This window comes from Anomaloglossus baeobatrachus, chromosome 4, assembly GCF_048569485.1.
Source record: "Anomaloglossus baeobatrachus isolate aAnoBae1 chromosome 4, aAnoBae1.hap1, whole genome shotgun sequence".
Classification (NCBI taxonomy): domain Eukaryota; kingdom Metazoa; phylum Chordata; class Amphibia; order Anura; family Aromobatidae; genus Anomaloglossus; species Anomaloglossus baeobatrachus.
This window is the reverse complement of record NC_134356.1, coordinates 33,091,662-33,108,657: the sequence shown is the minus strand read 5'-3', so window position 1 is coordinate 33,108,657 and position 16,996 is coordinate 33,091,662. Positions and strand designations below refer to the sequence as shown.

Genomic DNA, 16,996 nt, shown 5'->3' with positions numbered 1-16,996 from the left:
GCTACTATGAGATGACAGATTGTACTAGGTTTTCCAACTTCTGCATCATTTGCCTTCTTAAGTAGGGTAAATTGAAGCTTGGGGACCCCTATGTAAAATCTCCAGTAAAGGCGCCCTAATATTGGTTTTCTTATATGGGCCAAAGGGACCTTTGGGGACCCCGTTGGCTCCCGGCCTTGGGTGTCACTACAATCCTTGCGGCCACTATAATTACTTCACTAACTTCATTCTTCTCTCCATATGTCAACCCAAATTTTGACCCAAATAACAAGGCATATGTAGTCGTCACTCCTTTTTTATCAGGAAATGCTACTTTAGGCATATTTAGCAGGGTAGATCAAAGTATTGTAGTGCGCCTGCGCAGGACCGTAATGCCAGCTAGTGTGGATGACGTAGGACGCGTCATGCACCCAGGCTTCAAAAGAAGGAGGACAAAGATGGCCGAAAGAGGAGGCGCCGGTACCGGAGAACTGTATATAACAGCCCAGGCCAGTGTGTAGAACATAAAAATCACTTTATAATACTCACCTAAAGGGCAGTGCGGTGGGTTAGTCAGATGGGTGTCTCTGTTCTCCGGTACCGGCGCCTTCTCTTTCTGCCATCTTTGTCCTCCTTCTTCTGAAGCCTGGGTGCATGACGCGTCCTACGTCATCCACACTAGCTGGCATTGAGGTCCTGCGCAGGCGCACTACAATACTTTGATCTGCCCGACTCAGGGCAGATCAAAGTGCGCCTGCGCAGGACCTCAATGCCGGCTAGTGTGGATAACGCAGGACGCGTCATGCACCCAGAGTTCAGAAGAAGGAAGACAAAGATGGCCAAAAGAGGAGGCTCCGGTACCGGAGAACGGAGACATCCATCAGACCAGTCTGCACCGCACCGCCCCCTTAGGTGAGTATTATAATGTGATTTTTACGTTCTACACAGCGGCCTGGGCTCTTATATACAGCATGTTAGAATGCTGTATATAAGAGCCCACTGGTGGTCACCAAATCTGGTGACAGGTTCCCTTTCACAACTTATTGCCTTGGAGTTCGGCCACCACCACCGCAAGACCTCCGAGCATGCGCAGTGCTTACAATCTCTTTTCTATTGACCTTCTATGCATTTTTTTCTTAAGCTGGAGCACACTCTTATCTCTGGCAAGCTTTTACACCCTAGACAACCATAGTGGTCGGTCTCCTAGGACCTAGAGAATGAGGTGTAAACAAAAGTAAAAGTATTAACATCTCAAGAACGGATGAAAATTTTAACAAGCAGTAAATCGCAAAATTGCTTGTATTTACATACCCTATCCGACACCCTATCTGAAAGTTCTTATTTCTGAAGATGGGAATAACCCTTTAAAGTAGCTATCCTTGGGTCAAAAGTATCAACAGTTTAGGTGACCATTTCCTCCCTGCTATGTGGCATTTACTCCTTACTCCCATGCCATCTTCCAACCAATAAAATATATAAATATTGCTAAAATCCTGAATTTCTGGAAACTCATTTTCCTGGCTCCGGGTTCTGCCTTTGCAGAGCACATGCTGTAATATTGGCTTTGGAATAGAAGAACGTCTCTCCTTTAAAGTGCCGCCTGTTAATCACACGTAGCAGGCAATGGAAGTGTTTTCTCGTTTCGTAGGTAAGCTTTTTCAAACACCAATTTTTTTGGCCAAGAGGGGAAAAAGTAAAAAAAGAAAAAAAAAGTCGTTGACAAATTCCTTCTTTTTATTGTGTTCTTTCATTCTTCATCGCTCGTTGTTGGGCTAGAAGGGCCTTTGCTTTACGATTTTCAAGGACAGTAAATGTCAACAAGGGTTTAAACTTAAAAAAAAATGACTATACCCAGAAACTAAAGGTCTATCAAGAGGAGAGAGGGCATATTCAAATCTCAAGTGGTGAGGATTTGATCTCCAGGACATCTTGATCCTTGAGAGAGTTCTCCACCGGGAGAAGAAAGACTTGAACAGGTCCTCACCACCCAATAAGAAAGGGAATGGGTCAACTGGAGTTGGCTCCGTTTGCTCCCTTCAATGGCCACACAGCAGCCTCATGGTTTCCCTCTATGATATTCCAATGAGGATGCTGTAGAAGTGATCATACTGGCCCTTTGACTAATCGGTGGTAGGTATGTCCAATTGCCAACATTCCCGAAACCTCCAACTGGCTCCCAAACAAAGAGGACGCTTCCCAGACTCTCAGAAAAATTGGCAAATCCCCAGTTTCCACCAAAACTGGAGTTATCTCAACATTGGGATACCCCAACATTAGGGGGGTTTTGGCATCCTAGTCAACTTTCACGTGGTGGGAAAATAAAGCATGTTCTGAGAAAGGGGCATAGTTGTGAAAAAATCTTTGTGGTGAAACAAGGACCTCCTTAGTGTATCGCTCACAGCCGGGGTAGGTGCAGCGAGTGGGGTTTGTAGACACACTGGGCCACAGAGGGAACTCGGGCTTACCCCTTTATTGAAGGGACTTAACTAAGCGCCCACCAAATTCAGATGCCAGGTGCCACTCCCACGGTAGTAACCAAGACTGTGGCAGCTGACCCTCAGGACAGGAGACGGACTCAGAAATAAACAGGTACAGGTGAAGTGACAAAAGAAGGCTGGACAGGCGGGTATGGACAGGAATGATGGGCACGGAAGTAATAGGCAGGTATGGGAAGGCAGACTCAGGTGATGGACACAGGGATAACAGGAACTAGTTAGAAGACTGGCATACTGACTAACTGAATGTACTGCACAGGCACCTCCCCTAATAGGCTGATAGGAATTTCTGGGCCCTTTAAGAGGAGGGACGGTGTGTGCGCGCACGTCTTAGGTCCACTCCCGATAACCTTTTGCGGTATGTACAGGGCTTGGGAGGGGAAGGAAGCAGCAGCACACATGGATGGCTGGGGGGAGTGTGAGGGAGGACATGACCCAGCTGGCGTGGTGAGTGAGTCGGCGTCTCTGCAGAGATGCCGGCGCTACAGTTGGGTTTCCATTACAGATGGGAGGGTGTCTCAATATTCTATAGCCCTGTACATGAATAACCTGAAGGATACTCAAAGGGTCTTCAACTTTGCCATATCAAAAATTCCCGGTTGGGACGACCATCTATCTTGATGTGATTTTATGGCAATTTTTCGAACTCTCAAACTCCATTCCTACCGGTAAGAACAACATCTATCAGTCATTTATCGTAAATTCCAATTTATGGAAAAACATTGTGGTTATTCATTAATAATAAATAAATTATAATTATTTGTATTATATACATAAGCATTTTTATGTATATAAAGTTATTAATTTGATTGTAATGCCTCACTTGTCCTGCGGAGGCACTGCAGAAAAACTGAATAGCTGTGGTTGACTTTGCTTGCACATCACAGCTATGTAATAATGGTCTCCGCAGCAGGACTTCTTAGATTTCTTATAGCCAGAGGCCATTCTAACAAAAAGTGATTCCTCGAACTGGACAAAGCCTTGAAAAAACCCAATAAAATAATATAAATATTACCGTTAATGCGAAGAATGTGCAGGGCTTTAATCCCGTCACTATCATAAATATTCATTCCTGTTATATGACTATTCTCTGAAGGTCGTGCTGATATTTGACCTTGTGTCGTTCGCTTGTCAGTCCAACGTGCTCCTCGGTTTATGAGATTTTTCGCTACGGCCGATGGAGACTTGTTAAATTATCTGGTATTTTCCAGCACCAAAATGTAATAAAACATAAGGATATTTTCCAAGCATGTTTCGTGTTTGTAAGTGGTTACAAGAAGACTTGGAATATTGTCTTTATGGTTGTTTCCAAATTAAAATAACATCTGGAGATATTTTAAAAAAAAAAAGTTGCGAAAACGAAGAAGAATGGGGATCCCGCTTTAATTAGATTCTACATATCAATGTTACTCCGGAATCAGAGGAATCTCGCAACAAATTGTTGTGGTCAACGGAACACAATTTTTGACATTTTATTTTTCAATATTCCGCAGTATTTTAACGTCTCATTTTTCATCCAATGGGAATATTTTTTGCTATCCCAAATAATAGAACGCATAGAATGGACAATTGTGACAATTAAAGTAATAAATTAATACATGTTTTCACCAATGGCCACAACCAAAGTGCTAGTCGACACCATTGACCTTCACCAATGGTTTAACTTGTCCTTCCTTGGAAGAACCTTCAAACTTTTATACCATGAAATAATGGTGGATTCCAAGGTACATTCTACTTTGAAAGGGTTAATTCCCAAATCATGTGTTCTTAGTTTTCTGTAGATACAGAATTAATCCAAATACAGATGCACCTACTGACTCTGTCTAATTCATGAAAAGTAGATATACCTAATGACCCTGTCTAATTAATGAAAAACGGATGCATCTAATGACCCTGTCTAATTCATGAAAAACAAAAAAAGATGCTCTTAAGGACCCTGTCTAATTCATGAAAAGCAGATGCACCTACTGACCCTGTCTAATTAATGAAAAACAGACATACCTAATGACCCTCTCTAATTCATAAAAAACAGGTGCACCCAATGAACCTGTCTAATTCATGAAAAACAGATGCACCTAATGACCCTGTCTAATTCATGAAAAACAGATGCACCTAATGACCCTGTTTAATTCATGAAAAACAGATGCACCTAATTACCCTGTCTAATTCATGAAAAATAAATGCAGCTAATGATCTTATCTAATTCATGAAAAACATGCACCTAATGACCCTGTATAATTAATGAAAAACAAAATAGATGCTCCTAAAGACCCTGTCTACTTCATGAAAAGCAGATGTACCTACTGACCCTGTCTAATACGTGAAAACAGATGCCCCTAGTGACTGTCTAATTTATGACAGTCAGATGTACCTAATGACCCTGTCTAATTCATGAAAATCAGATGCACCTAATGACCCTGTCTAATTCATGAAAAACAGATGCATCTAATGGCACTATTTAAGTCATGAACATCTGATGCACTTAAAGACCCTGTCTAATTCATGAAAAGCAGATGCACCTAATGACCCTGTCTAATTCATGAAAAACAGATGCACTTAATGACCCTCTCTAATTCATGAAAAACAGGTGCACCTAATGACCCTGTCTAATTCATGAAAAACAGATGCACTTAATGACCCTCTCTAATTCATGAAAAACAGGTGCACCTAATGACCCTGTCTAATTCATGAAAAACAGATGCACTTAATGACCCTCTCTAATTCATGAAAAACAGGTGCACCTAATGACCCTGTCTAATTCATGAAAAACAGATGCACTTAATAACCCTCTCTAATTCATGAAAAACAGGTGCACCTAATGAACCTGTCTAATTCATGAAAAACAAAATAGATGCTCCTAAGGACTCTATTTAATTAATGAAAATCAGATGCACCTAATGACCCTAATTCATAAAAATCGGATGCTTCTAATGACCCTGTCTAATTCATGAAAAACAGATGCACCTAATGACCCTGTTTAATTCATGAAAAACAGATGCACCTAATGACCCAGTCTAATTCATGAAAATCAGATGCACCTAATGATCCTATCTAATTCATGAAAAACATGCACCTAATGACCCTGAATAATTCATGAAAAACAAAATAGATGCTCCTAAAGACCCTGTCTAATTCATGAAAAGCAGATGTACCTACTGACCCTAATACGTGAAAACAGATGTCCCTAATGACTGTCGAATTTATGACAGTCAGATGTACCTAATGACCCTGTCTAATTCATGAAAAACAAATGCACCTAATGACCCTGTCTAGTTCATGAAATACAGATGCACCTAATGACCCTGTCTAGTTCATGAAATACAGATGCACCTAATGACCCTGTCTAATTCATGAAAATCTGATGCACCTAATGACCCTATCTAATTCATGAAAAACAGATGCTTTTAATGACCCTGTCTAATTCATGAAAAACAGATGCATTTAACACCCTGTCTAATAAAATATAGATGCTGCCATTGCATGATCAGCAATTATATGCTTATCTGTGCTATCAATACAGGGTATAGAATGATCGACAATAGATCCCATTAATATCATCTGCATTTGTACCTAATAATCTTGTGGAATTCATGAAAAACAGATGCACCTATAACCCTGTATAACAAAACATATACACTCTCACAGGATCCTGTTTCTATTGACAGCAGAATTGTAGCACAGCTCAGTTGTTCTATACTTAGCCCTGCTATGAATGCAGAGTAGAGCATGATCATGCTCTAAAGAACCCCAAAAACCACCAATAAATTGTGAAGCTTGTAAATGGCAATGAATATTGATTAAATAGTGGGTCGTAGTCACTGCATTCAAAACTATCAATGGTTGCTTCATCCATATAACAAAAAAATTGCTAAGGTTGAGATCTATTTTGCTCATCAGAAATCACAAACGAGAGCAGAGACAGGGGCCTGCAGCACTGAGGAGAAGCAGGGTGCTTTTTAGAAATGTAGTTTTAGCAAGGGGCAGAAGTAGATGGAAAAAAACACTAAGGACAGAGAAAGAAACTTGGGCTTGTACTGTATATTAACAATATTCATGTACATACTGTTTGGTAAAAAATATTGGCAATGTGGGACTAACCTGTAAATTATGGATTTAAAGAAAACATCTCTGGTCGCCTCAAAAAACCTTCGAACTACACCAAAATGTTCAGTAGACCTACTAGGCTGGACCATAAATGTTTCATATTTCCTTCTTAAGCCCTGAGATGAGATGACGAGACCTTACGGTTATATAGGTGGCTGGTTTCTGGACAAAATGAATCATAAATATAGTATATGTCTAGGAATAACCAAAAGAACCTAGGGGAACCTGAAGCTCCTGGGTCCCAAAGCAAAAATGGGTAAAAGGGGAGGTTTCCAATGTCCATGTGCAATTTACAAATATGGTGGCTTCTTACTCAATAGAGGAACCTATTGACCAGTACACCAGGTTCCTGTCCCACAAAATGAATCATAAATATAGTATATGTCTAGGAATAACCAAAAGAACCTGGGGAAACCTGAAGCTCCTGGGTCCCAAAGCAAAATGAGTAAAAGGGGAGGTTTCCAATGTCCATGTGCAATTTACAATAATGGTGGCTTCTTACTCAATAGAGGAACCTATTGACCCTTTAAGACACCAGGTTCCTGTCCCAGAACCCCAAAAGGAACACAACCTGGTCAAGCAGTGTGCCCTAAACCACGTCCGGTAATTAGACGTCAGACAGTTCATTAATATTCAATCCTGATAGTATTTATTGTCATGTGTAACGAAAGTGGAAAAGAATTTCTCCTGCAGGAGTTCATCTAACGTTAACGAGTCAAAATACACAATTGACGTTAATCTACATAGAACCTCCCGTAAGTACCGTAACATTGGTCTACGCGGCATGGCGTGATGCCATTATGGCCGACCTGTGATTTGGAACAGTTATGTCTTTTTGGAAAAAAAGGACATTCCCTCTGTTGTAGATGATAAGGATATGAGAAGTGGTCTTAGAAGTGTTCCGTAGAACCCTTATAATTTACACTAGGGGGTTCTTCACGTTGCCTTACTCTTTTTGGTGGTGAACTGTGGCCAGCTCATACCTATTAGCCTGACACTTAGACTAAGTACTTGACAACATATGAACACGTAAGGCAGACTAATCACCCGCCTGCCATTGCTTTATCGAATGGTGCCCATCATTTCCCCGTATGACCTTGAGGGCAAGCTACATAGTCCATCTACTCCTCGTTGACAGTCCATTTCAAAAATAATCTTCTCACGCTAGAGATAAAAATATTGCTTACAAACAGTTAGAAAGTACATCCCGATGACTGTGAGAGTCTTTTCCGCCAACCCCTTTTTTTGTAAAAATTCCATAAGTCTCCTTCTCCTCCATTCCTCCTTCCATTTCGATTGGCATTTTAGACTCCGGTTTTCACCCGGGTGATAATCTTCTCCCATCTTTAGGCACTAGAGTTATTCTGGAAGAGAAACCAAAAAGTCATTAGTGGTTTGAAGATTGTCGATGATGGGTTTTCAATGGTAAGGGAAACTTATACATAGTCATTGGATGAGGAGGAACAAGTTACCGGTTGGAGAGGGAAAGCGTAGAATTCCAAGAATGTCCGATACATTCGAAACATGGATTTACAGCCCATAAATGAACACACTTCCCAAAACTTTCTAACAAAAGACTCATTACATATCACAACCAGTTCAGGTCTACCACCATTCGAAGCCTAAAAACTTTGATCGGCGTTCACATAAATCCAATATCCCCCCACCAACCTAAGCCAAACCACAGGAAGCGGAGACATACATTGCTGTTTGGTGAGGTCCAGATGTAGGGATCACCAAAAGTAGGGAAATCTTGGGTCACCAAAAGTAGGGAAATCTTGGGTCACCAAAAGTAGGGAAATCTTGGGTCACCAAAAGTAGGGAAATCTTGGGTCACCAAAAGTAGGGAAATCTTGGGTCACCAGTAGCCTTTTCCCAACATTGTAAGCCCGTATAAAAAACATTTCTGACCCCTTAAAGCCATTATTTAGTTAGGTATGATGATGAACGCAACAGTCACCAGTAGGTTCAGAGAAATATACTAAAACTCTCCTTGTAAATATTCCTCTATATCTCTGATCCCCTATATAACATGAAGGGGAGTGATATAAGGATACACTGAAATCAGGTGTAAATTTTCAGTTTTTTAGAGCACTGCATAGAAGTGGTGTAACTAAAATGTGATGGGTCCAAGTGCAAAATTTGTACCTGGGCAACTACCCACCTGTTAGTCAGATGTATGTGCCCTTGTAGCGTTCCAGATCCTATGAAGACATATGTGTTTGCCCTACCTCATGAAATAATGTCCCCTATCCTGTAATTCTGTCTCTGATCTTGACCATGTTCTGAGATAATGTCTTTTATCTTGGGTGGCTTCCTGGCAAAATGTCTCCCTTTGTTGGTATAATGTCCCTCACTTGCTATAATGTCCGCCATGATAGTATAATATCCTCTATCCTGGGCCCCTTCCTGGCATAATGTCTCTCTTTCCTGGTATAATGTCTCCATCCTGGTATATTGTCCTCTATCCTAAGCCCCTTCCTGGTATATTATCTCCCTTTTTTAGAATAAAGTTCCCCTTCCTGGTATAAGGTCTCTTTTCTGCGTATAATGTCCCCCATCCTGCTATAATGTCCTCCATCCAGGGCCCTTTCCTGGTATAATATTCCCCTTCCTGGTATAATGTCCTCATTCCTGCATCCCTTCCTGGTATAATGCCTTTCTTTCCTGGTATAATGTGACCCTTTCCTGGTATAATATCCTTCATCCTGGGCCCTTTCCTGGTATATTGTCCTCCATCCTGGGCCCCTTCCTGGTATAATGTCTGCCTTTCCTGGTATAATTTCCTCTATCCTGTGGCCCTTCCTGGTATAATATCGTCCATCCTGGGCCCCTTCAGGGTATAATGTCCTCTATCCTGGGCCCCTTCATGGTATAATCTCGTCCATCCTGGGCTCCTTTCTGGTATAATGTCCTCCATCCTGGGCCCCTTCCTAGTATAATGTCCTCCATCCTGGGCCCCTTCCTAGTATATTGTCCTCCATCCTGGGCCCCTTTCTGGTAAAATGTCTGCCTTTCCTGGTACAGGTAAAATATATCTTTGTACCGTGTTAGCCAGTAGAGATAAAAAATTGTTTAAAAGAACTGAAGTCCTCAGTGGTTGATACTTTTTAATGGCTAACTGAAAAGATGGTAATAATAGCAGCTTTCCAGACTACTCAGGTCTCTTCTTCAGGCTCAATATAACACAAAAAAAAATGTTACTGCCCCATTCTATGTCTTGTTGTGTATAAATATGTGACTCTTCAGATTTTGTGTTATATTGAGCCTGAAGAAGAGACCTGAGTAGTCTCGAAAACTTGCTATTATTACCATCTTTTCAGTTAGCCATTAAAAAGTATCAACCACAGAGGACTTCAGTTCTTTTAAACAATTTTTTGCCTTTCCTGGTATAATTTTCTCTATCCTGGTACTGTATAATATCCTCCATTCTGACCCTCTTCCTGGTATAATATCCATATCCTGGTATAATTTCCTTTATCCTGAACCCTTTCCAGAAATAAAACAAAAATGATCCTTCTCAACTTGTTCTGCTCCAGCGATGAGCGGTGTTCTCTTCTATATCCGATGCAGAAGCCGGCAAATAAGTTCAGCGTGCAAGCAACAGGCAGTGCATGACGTCCCAGTCAGGTGTCGCCTGTGACTAGCATGCCATTGTCAGCTTCCGGGTTCTGATTGGCTGGCGGCGTGTATTACAGTGCAGGAACTTGGTGGTTCTTTGCACCGTAAAACATTTCAGCTGATCATGTGTCCTCAGACACACATCCAGCTGAAATGGTCCCTGGTGTCAGTGGCCCTCCATGCTGCATGGGCCCAGTTGCAGTCACACCACCTGAGACTAAAACAAAAAAAAAAGGAAGCAATCCTATCACTTTTTTTCTGTTTACAGTTATTTTATAAACATGTCTCCATGGTAACAGACCACAAACAAACCCTTGATGTAGTCTGATTCTGTTGTCATGTAATATTTTTCACCCTCTTCACCTTTTTTGAGAAATGGAGGGGACAAGTAACATGTCACGGCAAGATCAGACTACATGGGGTTGTTTAAAAATAAATAAATAAATAAAAAATAGAATATTTTTAATATTTTGTTGTTTTTTACCATTTATATGTTTCTTTTCATAATACTTTTCTTTGGTTAATGTAAAAAAATAAAATGTACGACTATCAAAGCCACTCGAGCCGTCATTAACTCCATTAGTCCTATTGTAACCGGAATGAGTTAGAAGGAAAAAGAATTCCCGTAAATGTTTTGTCCTCTGCATTACATAAAATTCAATCTCGGTGGTGATTTTTTTTTTTCTATTATTCTCTTATTTTTTTATTTACATTTTTTTTTTTTTTTACTTAAAAGCCGTTGCCTCTTCTCTCCGAAGTAATTTAATATTCCTTTTTATGCCAAGCGAGTTCAGAATGTGAAAAACATAAATGTCGGAATTCTCACCAGCACTGAAAAAAAAAAATATTAATAAATTCTTATAAAATCCCAAAAGGCATTTCTGATATTTGTTATTTGTGGCCCCTTATCCCTATTTTTTATATAGTGGAAGGACAGAAACAGCAATTGATGTCACCTCTTTGGTGTATTAGGGTGTGAATACTTTTGCATCTATTGGGTCATCTATTGCTTTTGAAAGAACCTTCTCTAAAATTGCCAAGTTTGCTTTCTGTTGTCTCTAATGCCAGTTCTACATACCAGCCTGTCTCCTGTTTCTTTGTTTTAGACTCCTGCAATTAAGAGACCTTTGGTCACATGACATGATGTCACAAAGGTCCTTAATCACTCCTACCATCAAGATATAAATGATGGGGGCCCTGTGAAATTGCCCAGTTTGCTTTCCCTTCCCTCTACCGGCAGTTCTGCATACCAACCTGTCTCCTGTTCAGTTGTTTTAGACGCTCGCAATTAAGAGACCTTTGGTCACCGGACGTGATGTCACAAAGGTCCTTTAGCAGTCCTACCATCAGAATATAAATGATGGGGGTCATGTGAAATTGACCAATTTGCTTTCCCTTCTCTCTAATGCCAGTCCTGCATACCAACCTGTCTCCTGTTCAGTTGTTTTAGACGCTCGCAATTAAGAGACCTTTGGTCACCGGACGTGATGTCACAAAGGTCCTTAAGTAGTCCTACCATCAGGATATAAATGATGGGGGTCCAGTGAAATTGCCCAGTTTGTTTTCTCTCCTCCCTAATACCAGTCCTGCATACCGGCCTGTCTCCTATTCAGTTGTTTTAAACTCTTACAATTAAGAGATCTTTGGTCACATGACGTGATGTCACAAAGGTCCTTAAAGAATCTTAACCTCTGAATGCAACTGCTGGGGTCCCCAAAAGAGTGGAATCCCTGAGAAATTGCTCAGTTTGACTCCTCCCCCTAATACCGCCCTGGACTGCACCTAGGGCTTATTTTCAGAGAAACATCGTAGTTAAACAGGAAAAAAAATGAATAAATAAAGATGGATGAATTGAAAAGTTGTACAGATTTTAGCACATATATATATATATATATATATATACAGTTAGGTCCAGAAATCTTTGGACAGTGACACAATTTTGGCGAGTTGGGCTCTGCATGCCACCACATTGGATTTGAAATGAAACCTCTACAACAGAATTCAAGTGCAGATTGTAACGTTTAATTTGAAGGTTTGAACAAAAATATCTGATAGAAATTGTAGGAATTGTCACATTTCTTTACAAACACTCCACATTTTAGGAGGTCAAAAGTAATTGGAAAAATAAACCAAACCCAAACAAAATATTTTTATTTTCAATATTTTGTTGCGAATCCTTTGGAGGCAATCACTGCCTTAAGTCTGGAACCCATGGACATCACCAAACGCTGGGTTTCCTCCTTCTCAATGCTTTGCCAGGCCTTTACAGCCACAGCCTTCAGGTCTTGCTTGTTTGTGGGTCTTTCCGTCTTAAGTCTGGATTTGAGCAAGTGAAATGCATGCTCAATTGGGTTAAGATCTGGTGATTGACTTGGCCATTGCAGAATGTTCCACTTTTTTGCACTCATGAACTCCTGGGTAGCTTTGGCTGTATGCTTGGGGTCATTGTCCATCTGTACTATGAAGCGCCGTCCGATCAACTTTGCGGCATTTGGCTGAATCTGGGCTGAAAGTATATCCCGGTACACTTCAGAATTCATCCGGCTACTCTTGTCTGCTGTTATGTCATCAATACACACAAGTGACCCAGTGCCATTGAAAGCCATGCATGCCCATGCCATCACGTTGCCTCTCCATGTTTTACAGAGGATGTGGTGTGCCTTGGATCATGTGCCGTTCCCTTTCTTCTCCAAACTTTTTTCTTCCCATCATTCTGGCACAGGTTGATCTTTGTCTCATCTGTCCATAGAATACTTTTCCAGAACTGAGCTGGCTTCATGAGGTGTTTTTCAGCAAATTTAACTCTGGCCTGTCTATTTTTGGAATTGATGAATGGTTTGCATCTAGATGTGAACCCTTTGTATTTACTTTCATGGAGTCTTCTCTTTACTGTTGACTTAGAGACAGATACACCTACTTCACTGAGAGTGTTCTGGACTTCAGTTGATGTTGTGAACGGGTTCTTCTTCACCAAAGAAAGTATGCGGCGATCATCCACCACTGTTGTCATCCGTGGACGCCCAGGCCTTTTTGAGTTCCCAAGCTCACCAGTCAATTCCTTTTTCCTCAGAATGTACCCGACTGTTGATTTTGCTACTCCAAGCATGTCTGCTATCTCTCTGATGGATTTTTTCTTTTTTTTCAGCCTCAGGATGTTCTGCTTCACCTCAATTGAGAGTTCCTTAGACCGCATGTTGTCTGGTCACAGCAACAGCTTCCAAATGCAAAACCACACACCTGTAATCAACCCCAGACCTTTTAACTACTTCATTGATTACAGGTTAACGAGGGAGACGCCTTCAGAGTTAATTGCAGCCCTTACAGTCCCTTGTCCAATTACTTTTGGTCCCTTGAAAAAGAGGAGGCTATGCATTACAGAGCTATGATTCCTAAACCCTTTCTCCGATTTGGATGTGAAAACTCTCATATTGCAGCTGGGAGTGTGCACTTTCAGCCCATATTATATATATAATTGTATTTCTGAACATGTTTTTGTAAACAGCTAAAATAACAAAACTTGTGTCACTGTCCAAATATTTCTGGACCTAACTGTATATATATATATATATATATATATATATATTTTTTTTTTTTTTTTACAGCCCGGGGTCTGCTTTTTTTTGCCTCCACCTCTGCTTCCTATCCAGGAGAATTCAATAGATTGCAATACCACACACAACCACAAGAGCGGCGCTGTGTCAAGGGAATGAAGATCCCTTTCAATCCACTTAGCGTCTTAAACCCCTATAAAATTGAAGTTAACCCTTTTTATGCCATTTACTATACTCTTTATATATTGATAGCAGATATTACACTCTCAGTATTCGCCCAGAGATTTTTTTTTCCCTATTTTTTTTTTAAATAGGATAAAACATACCCAGGATAATTCCTCCCTCGACTTTTCTGCCGGTTTAATTATTGCAGATCAAATAGGTTTCCTCCCTTGAAGATTTCTTTAGACAAGTCCGTGCATATAATCCATTATTCACCAAAAAGTATTAACACTCTCTTCATTTCCCAAGACCTTTAAAATGGCAGAGAGCCAGCGAATTTTGCATCGCCTCGGTATTCGGCTGCTCACCCAAAACGTGCCCCCGTCCTATTATAGGCATTGCAATGATATAACCTATTAAGGATGTGGTAGGCCATTAAAGGGATTGTCCACCTTTGCGGACAATTATATATTTTTTATAGCTAAATGTATTTGGGGCTAAAAAACTGTGATTCTATCCTAACTGCTGCAGGCACTAAACGAAATAATACATAGCTGGCATCAGTGTCCCTGTCCCTACATCAGTCTACAGCAAAAACCTGCTGACAGATTTCCTTTAAAAGAGTTAACAACTCTTCTGTCGTTCAATCTGACAGAGCTCACTGAAGGATTCTCCGTGAGCTCATTCTGCAGCCACCAACATGCAATGGATGGAAAGGCTATAAAAGGCAAATGGTGCAGAATTTTTAATGAAATCCAATAGCAAAAATTATTTTTAGCCCCAAATACATGTATTTATGTAAAAAAAAAGTCTGATCCGTCGGAATCTGACCGCTGGGGCTTCCTATGTCAGTAAATGTTATTTAGAATTTAAAGGGTTGTCTCTCGGTTTCTTTACAAGCTACAATAACATTGCAGACTAATTTATTTTGTTAGTCAAAGCAACAAAAACCAGACGGGAATTAGCCTAACACAGACTGGTTACCAGGAACACATGCTGCCTAACAACTCTGTGGTTTATGTTGCTGTAGGCCAATGTATTCTTAGCAACCAATCTGTCTGATATGACAACAGAAAATCTGCATTTATCAAATGCCCATTGGCCTTTGGGCTACTCTAAAAGGAGCGGAATTTTACCATTCAATGACAGCAAGCAAAGATTTCCTTGTGAAAAATGGAAACACGAAGTCTATTTAAAAATTACATTACTTAAGTGACTTGCAAACCCTAAACAACTATTTAAAGGAAACCTGTCAGAATGTTTTTAGTACTAAAACTAGTGTGACTGCATAGGTCTTAGTGTAACAAGTAAAACGATACCTGTCTTGTAGCAATCCGATGTGCCAGTGCTGAGAAATCAAGCTTTGAAGGCACATGCAACTTTGCCTGCAAGTGCATTGGGGGTGTGTCCAAGCACTCAGAAAGTGCACCTGCAGGATAATTTGCATGTTACTTCAAAGCTCAATTTCTCATCACTGGCACATCAGATTATTACAAGACTGGTATCGTTTTACTTGTTACATTAGGACCTATGCAGCCACATAGTTTTAGTAATAAAATTATCTTACAGGTAGTTTGTAGTCTAAATGTAGACTATAACATGTAGCAGAGGTATTCCTTCTTAAGTGGTTTCCCATTCTAAGCAGACAAATTAAATTCTAGTAGGTTAACAGTTGTATGTCAGGTTCAAACAGACCTCAACAGACAATTTCCTTTTCCTCGGGATTCCAGGTGGTCGCTTCTCCTCAACCAGGCTCTGGTTGTCTGTGTCCTGCCCTTACCAACCACTGCTCTTGATCTTAAAGGGTCTGTCCAGGGAAAACAAGCTAACTTGTTGAATGGTAGGGATCTGATTACTGGGATCCATGAAAAGAAGCTAACTTGTTGGCCGGTGGGGATCTGACAACTGGGATCTGCACCTATTGGGAGAACAGGGAACTTCTATCTGTGTTAGAATGGAACATCAATGCGATCAGCACCGCTCTATGCATTCCCAATGGCGCTGATGAGCTACAGAGGCAATGAATGGAGTGGCGGTCGGACATTCAATCTGCCACTCAATTTGATGTATATCGGCGGCCTCCCAACTCTCCTCCAAAGATGTCTGATCCTTTAATTTTAGGGGAGATAATAGGCTTTGGCTTTCTCCTCTCGTTCCCATCATAAACACATGAATGGTCCACCAAACTCAACGCTCATAGGTATGGTGGAATTGGGGTGTAATAGCCATCTGACCAACAATCTTCTCATGGATATGTCCAACCGAAGACTTTTGGGGCATTGTATAGTTAGTAGATGCTCAATTCATCAAAGCAATTTTGCCAGAATTTTTTGCTTTGAAAGATTGGAAATTTGTTGCGCAACTCGAAAAATGGCATTTCCCAAAATGGGCGAGGTGGCACAGGAGCGCAGTTCATTGTCACGCTAGGTACGGTGAAGTACCAAGCAAACGACAAAATGGCAAAAGGGAAGGGAAACCCTGTGTCTTTGGAAAGGAGAGATGGTGACCCCTGTCCAACCCTACTGCTGGGCTCTGGGGTCCCTCGCCACCCTAGATAGGTTCCGCACTTATGCACCGAGTCGGATACCTGACCCTAGGTATCCCTAATGCTGGACCCTAAATAGGGAACGGATGGGATGAGCTCTTCATTAATCCCACTAAACACTATAGAAGTCACATGGAGGACACATAGGGGGGAAGTGCATGAACTACTTACCCCAAAACAATTACTCCGGTAGAGGTTCAGCAAAGTTTTCAGCAACGATGCTACAGAGGAGTACAAGCCACCTGCTTGCAACCAAGGCTTGCATGAACTGAAAATGTGTCGCCCTGGGCAAGCCAGGGGACACAGGTCACAACACCACCACACCCCACACTCCAGGTAGGCACATCTGCTAACCAGAAATCCTTGTTGCCTTCCTCCAGGAGTCTGTTGATGCACACCAGGGGGTGGGCCAGGCGGTTGGCTCCGCCCACCAAGGAGCTCACAGCTCTGGGGGCAGGAAGTGTCAGGCAGAAGGCTCAGGGAGGAGAAGGAGTCTAGTCAGGGAGGAGGAAGTGGAAGGAGTGAGGAGTAGCCCAGGC

At 41.2% G+C, this 16,996-nt stretch overlaps 1 protein-coding gene across 1 annotated transcript in view; it reads right to left on the bottom strand.

Moving 5' to 3' along the window:
• Positions 1-734: 734 nt before the first annotated feature.
• Positions 735-16,996, bottom strand: part of SHISAL1 (shisa like 1) — a 175,083-nt gene continuing 158,821 nt past the window's right edge. Inside the window, exon 5 of the mRNA XM_075344223.1 lies at positions 735-7,942. Coding sequence (XP_075200338.1) covers position 7,942 — 1 coding nt within the window. The 3' untranslated portion in view covers positions 735-7,941. The remainder of the gene's footprint in view (positions 7,943-16,996) is intronic.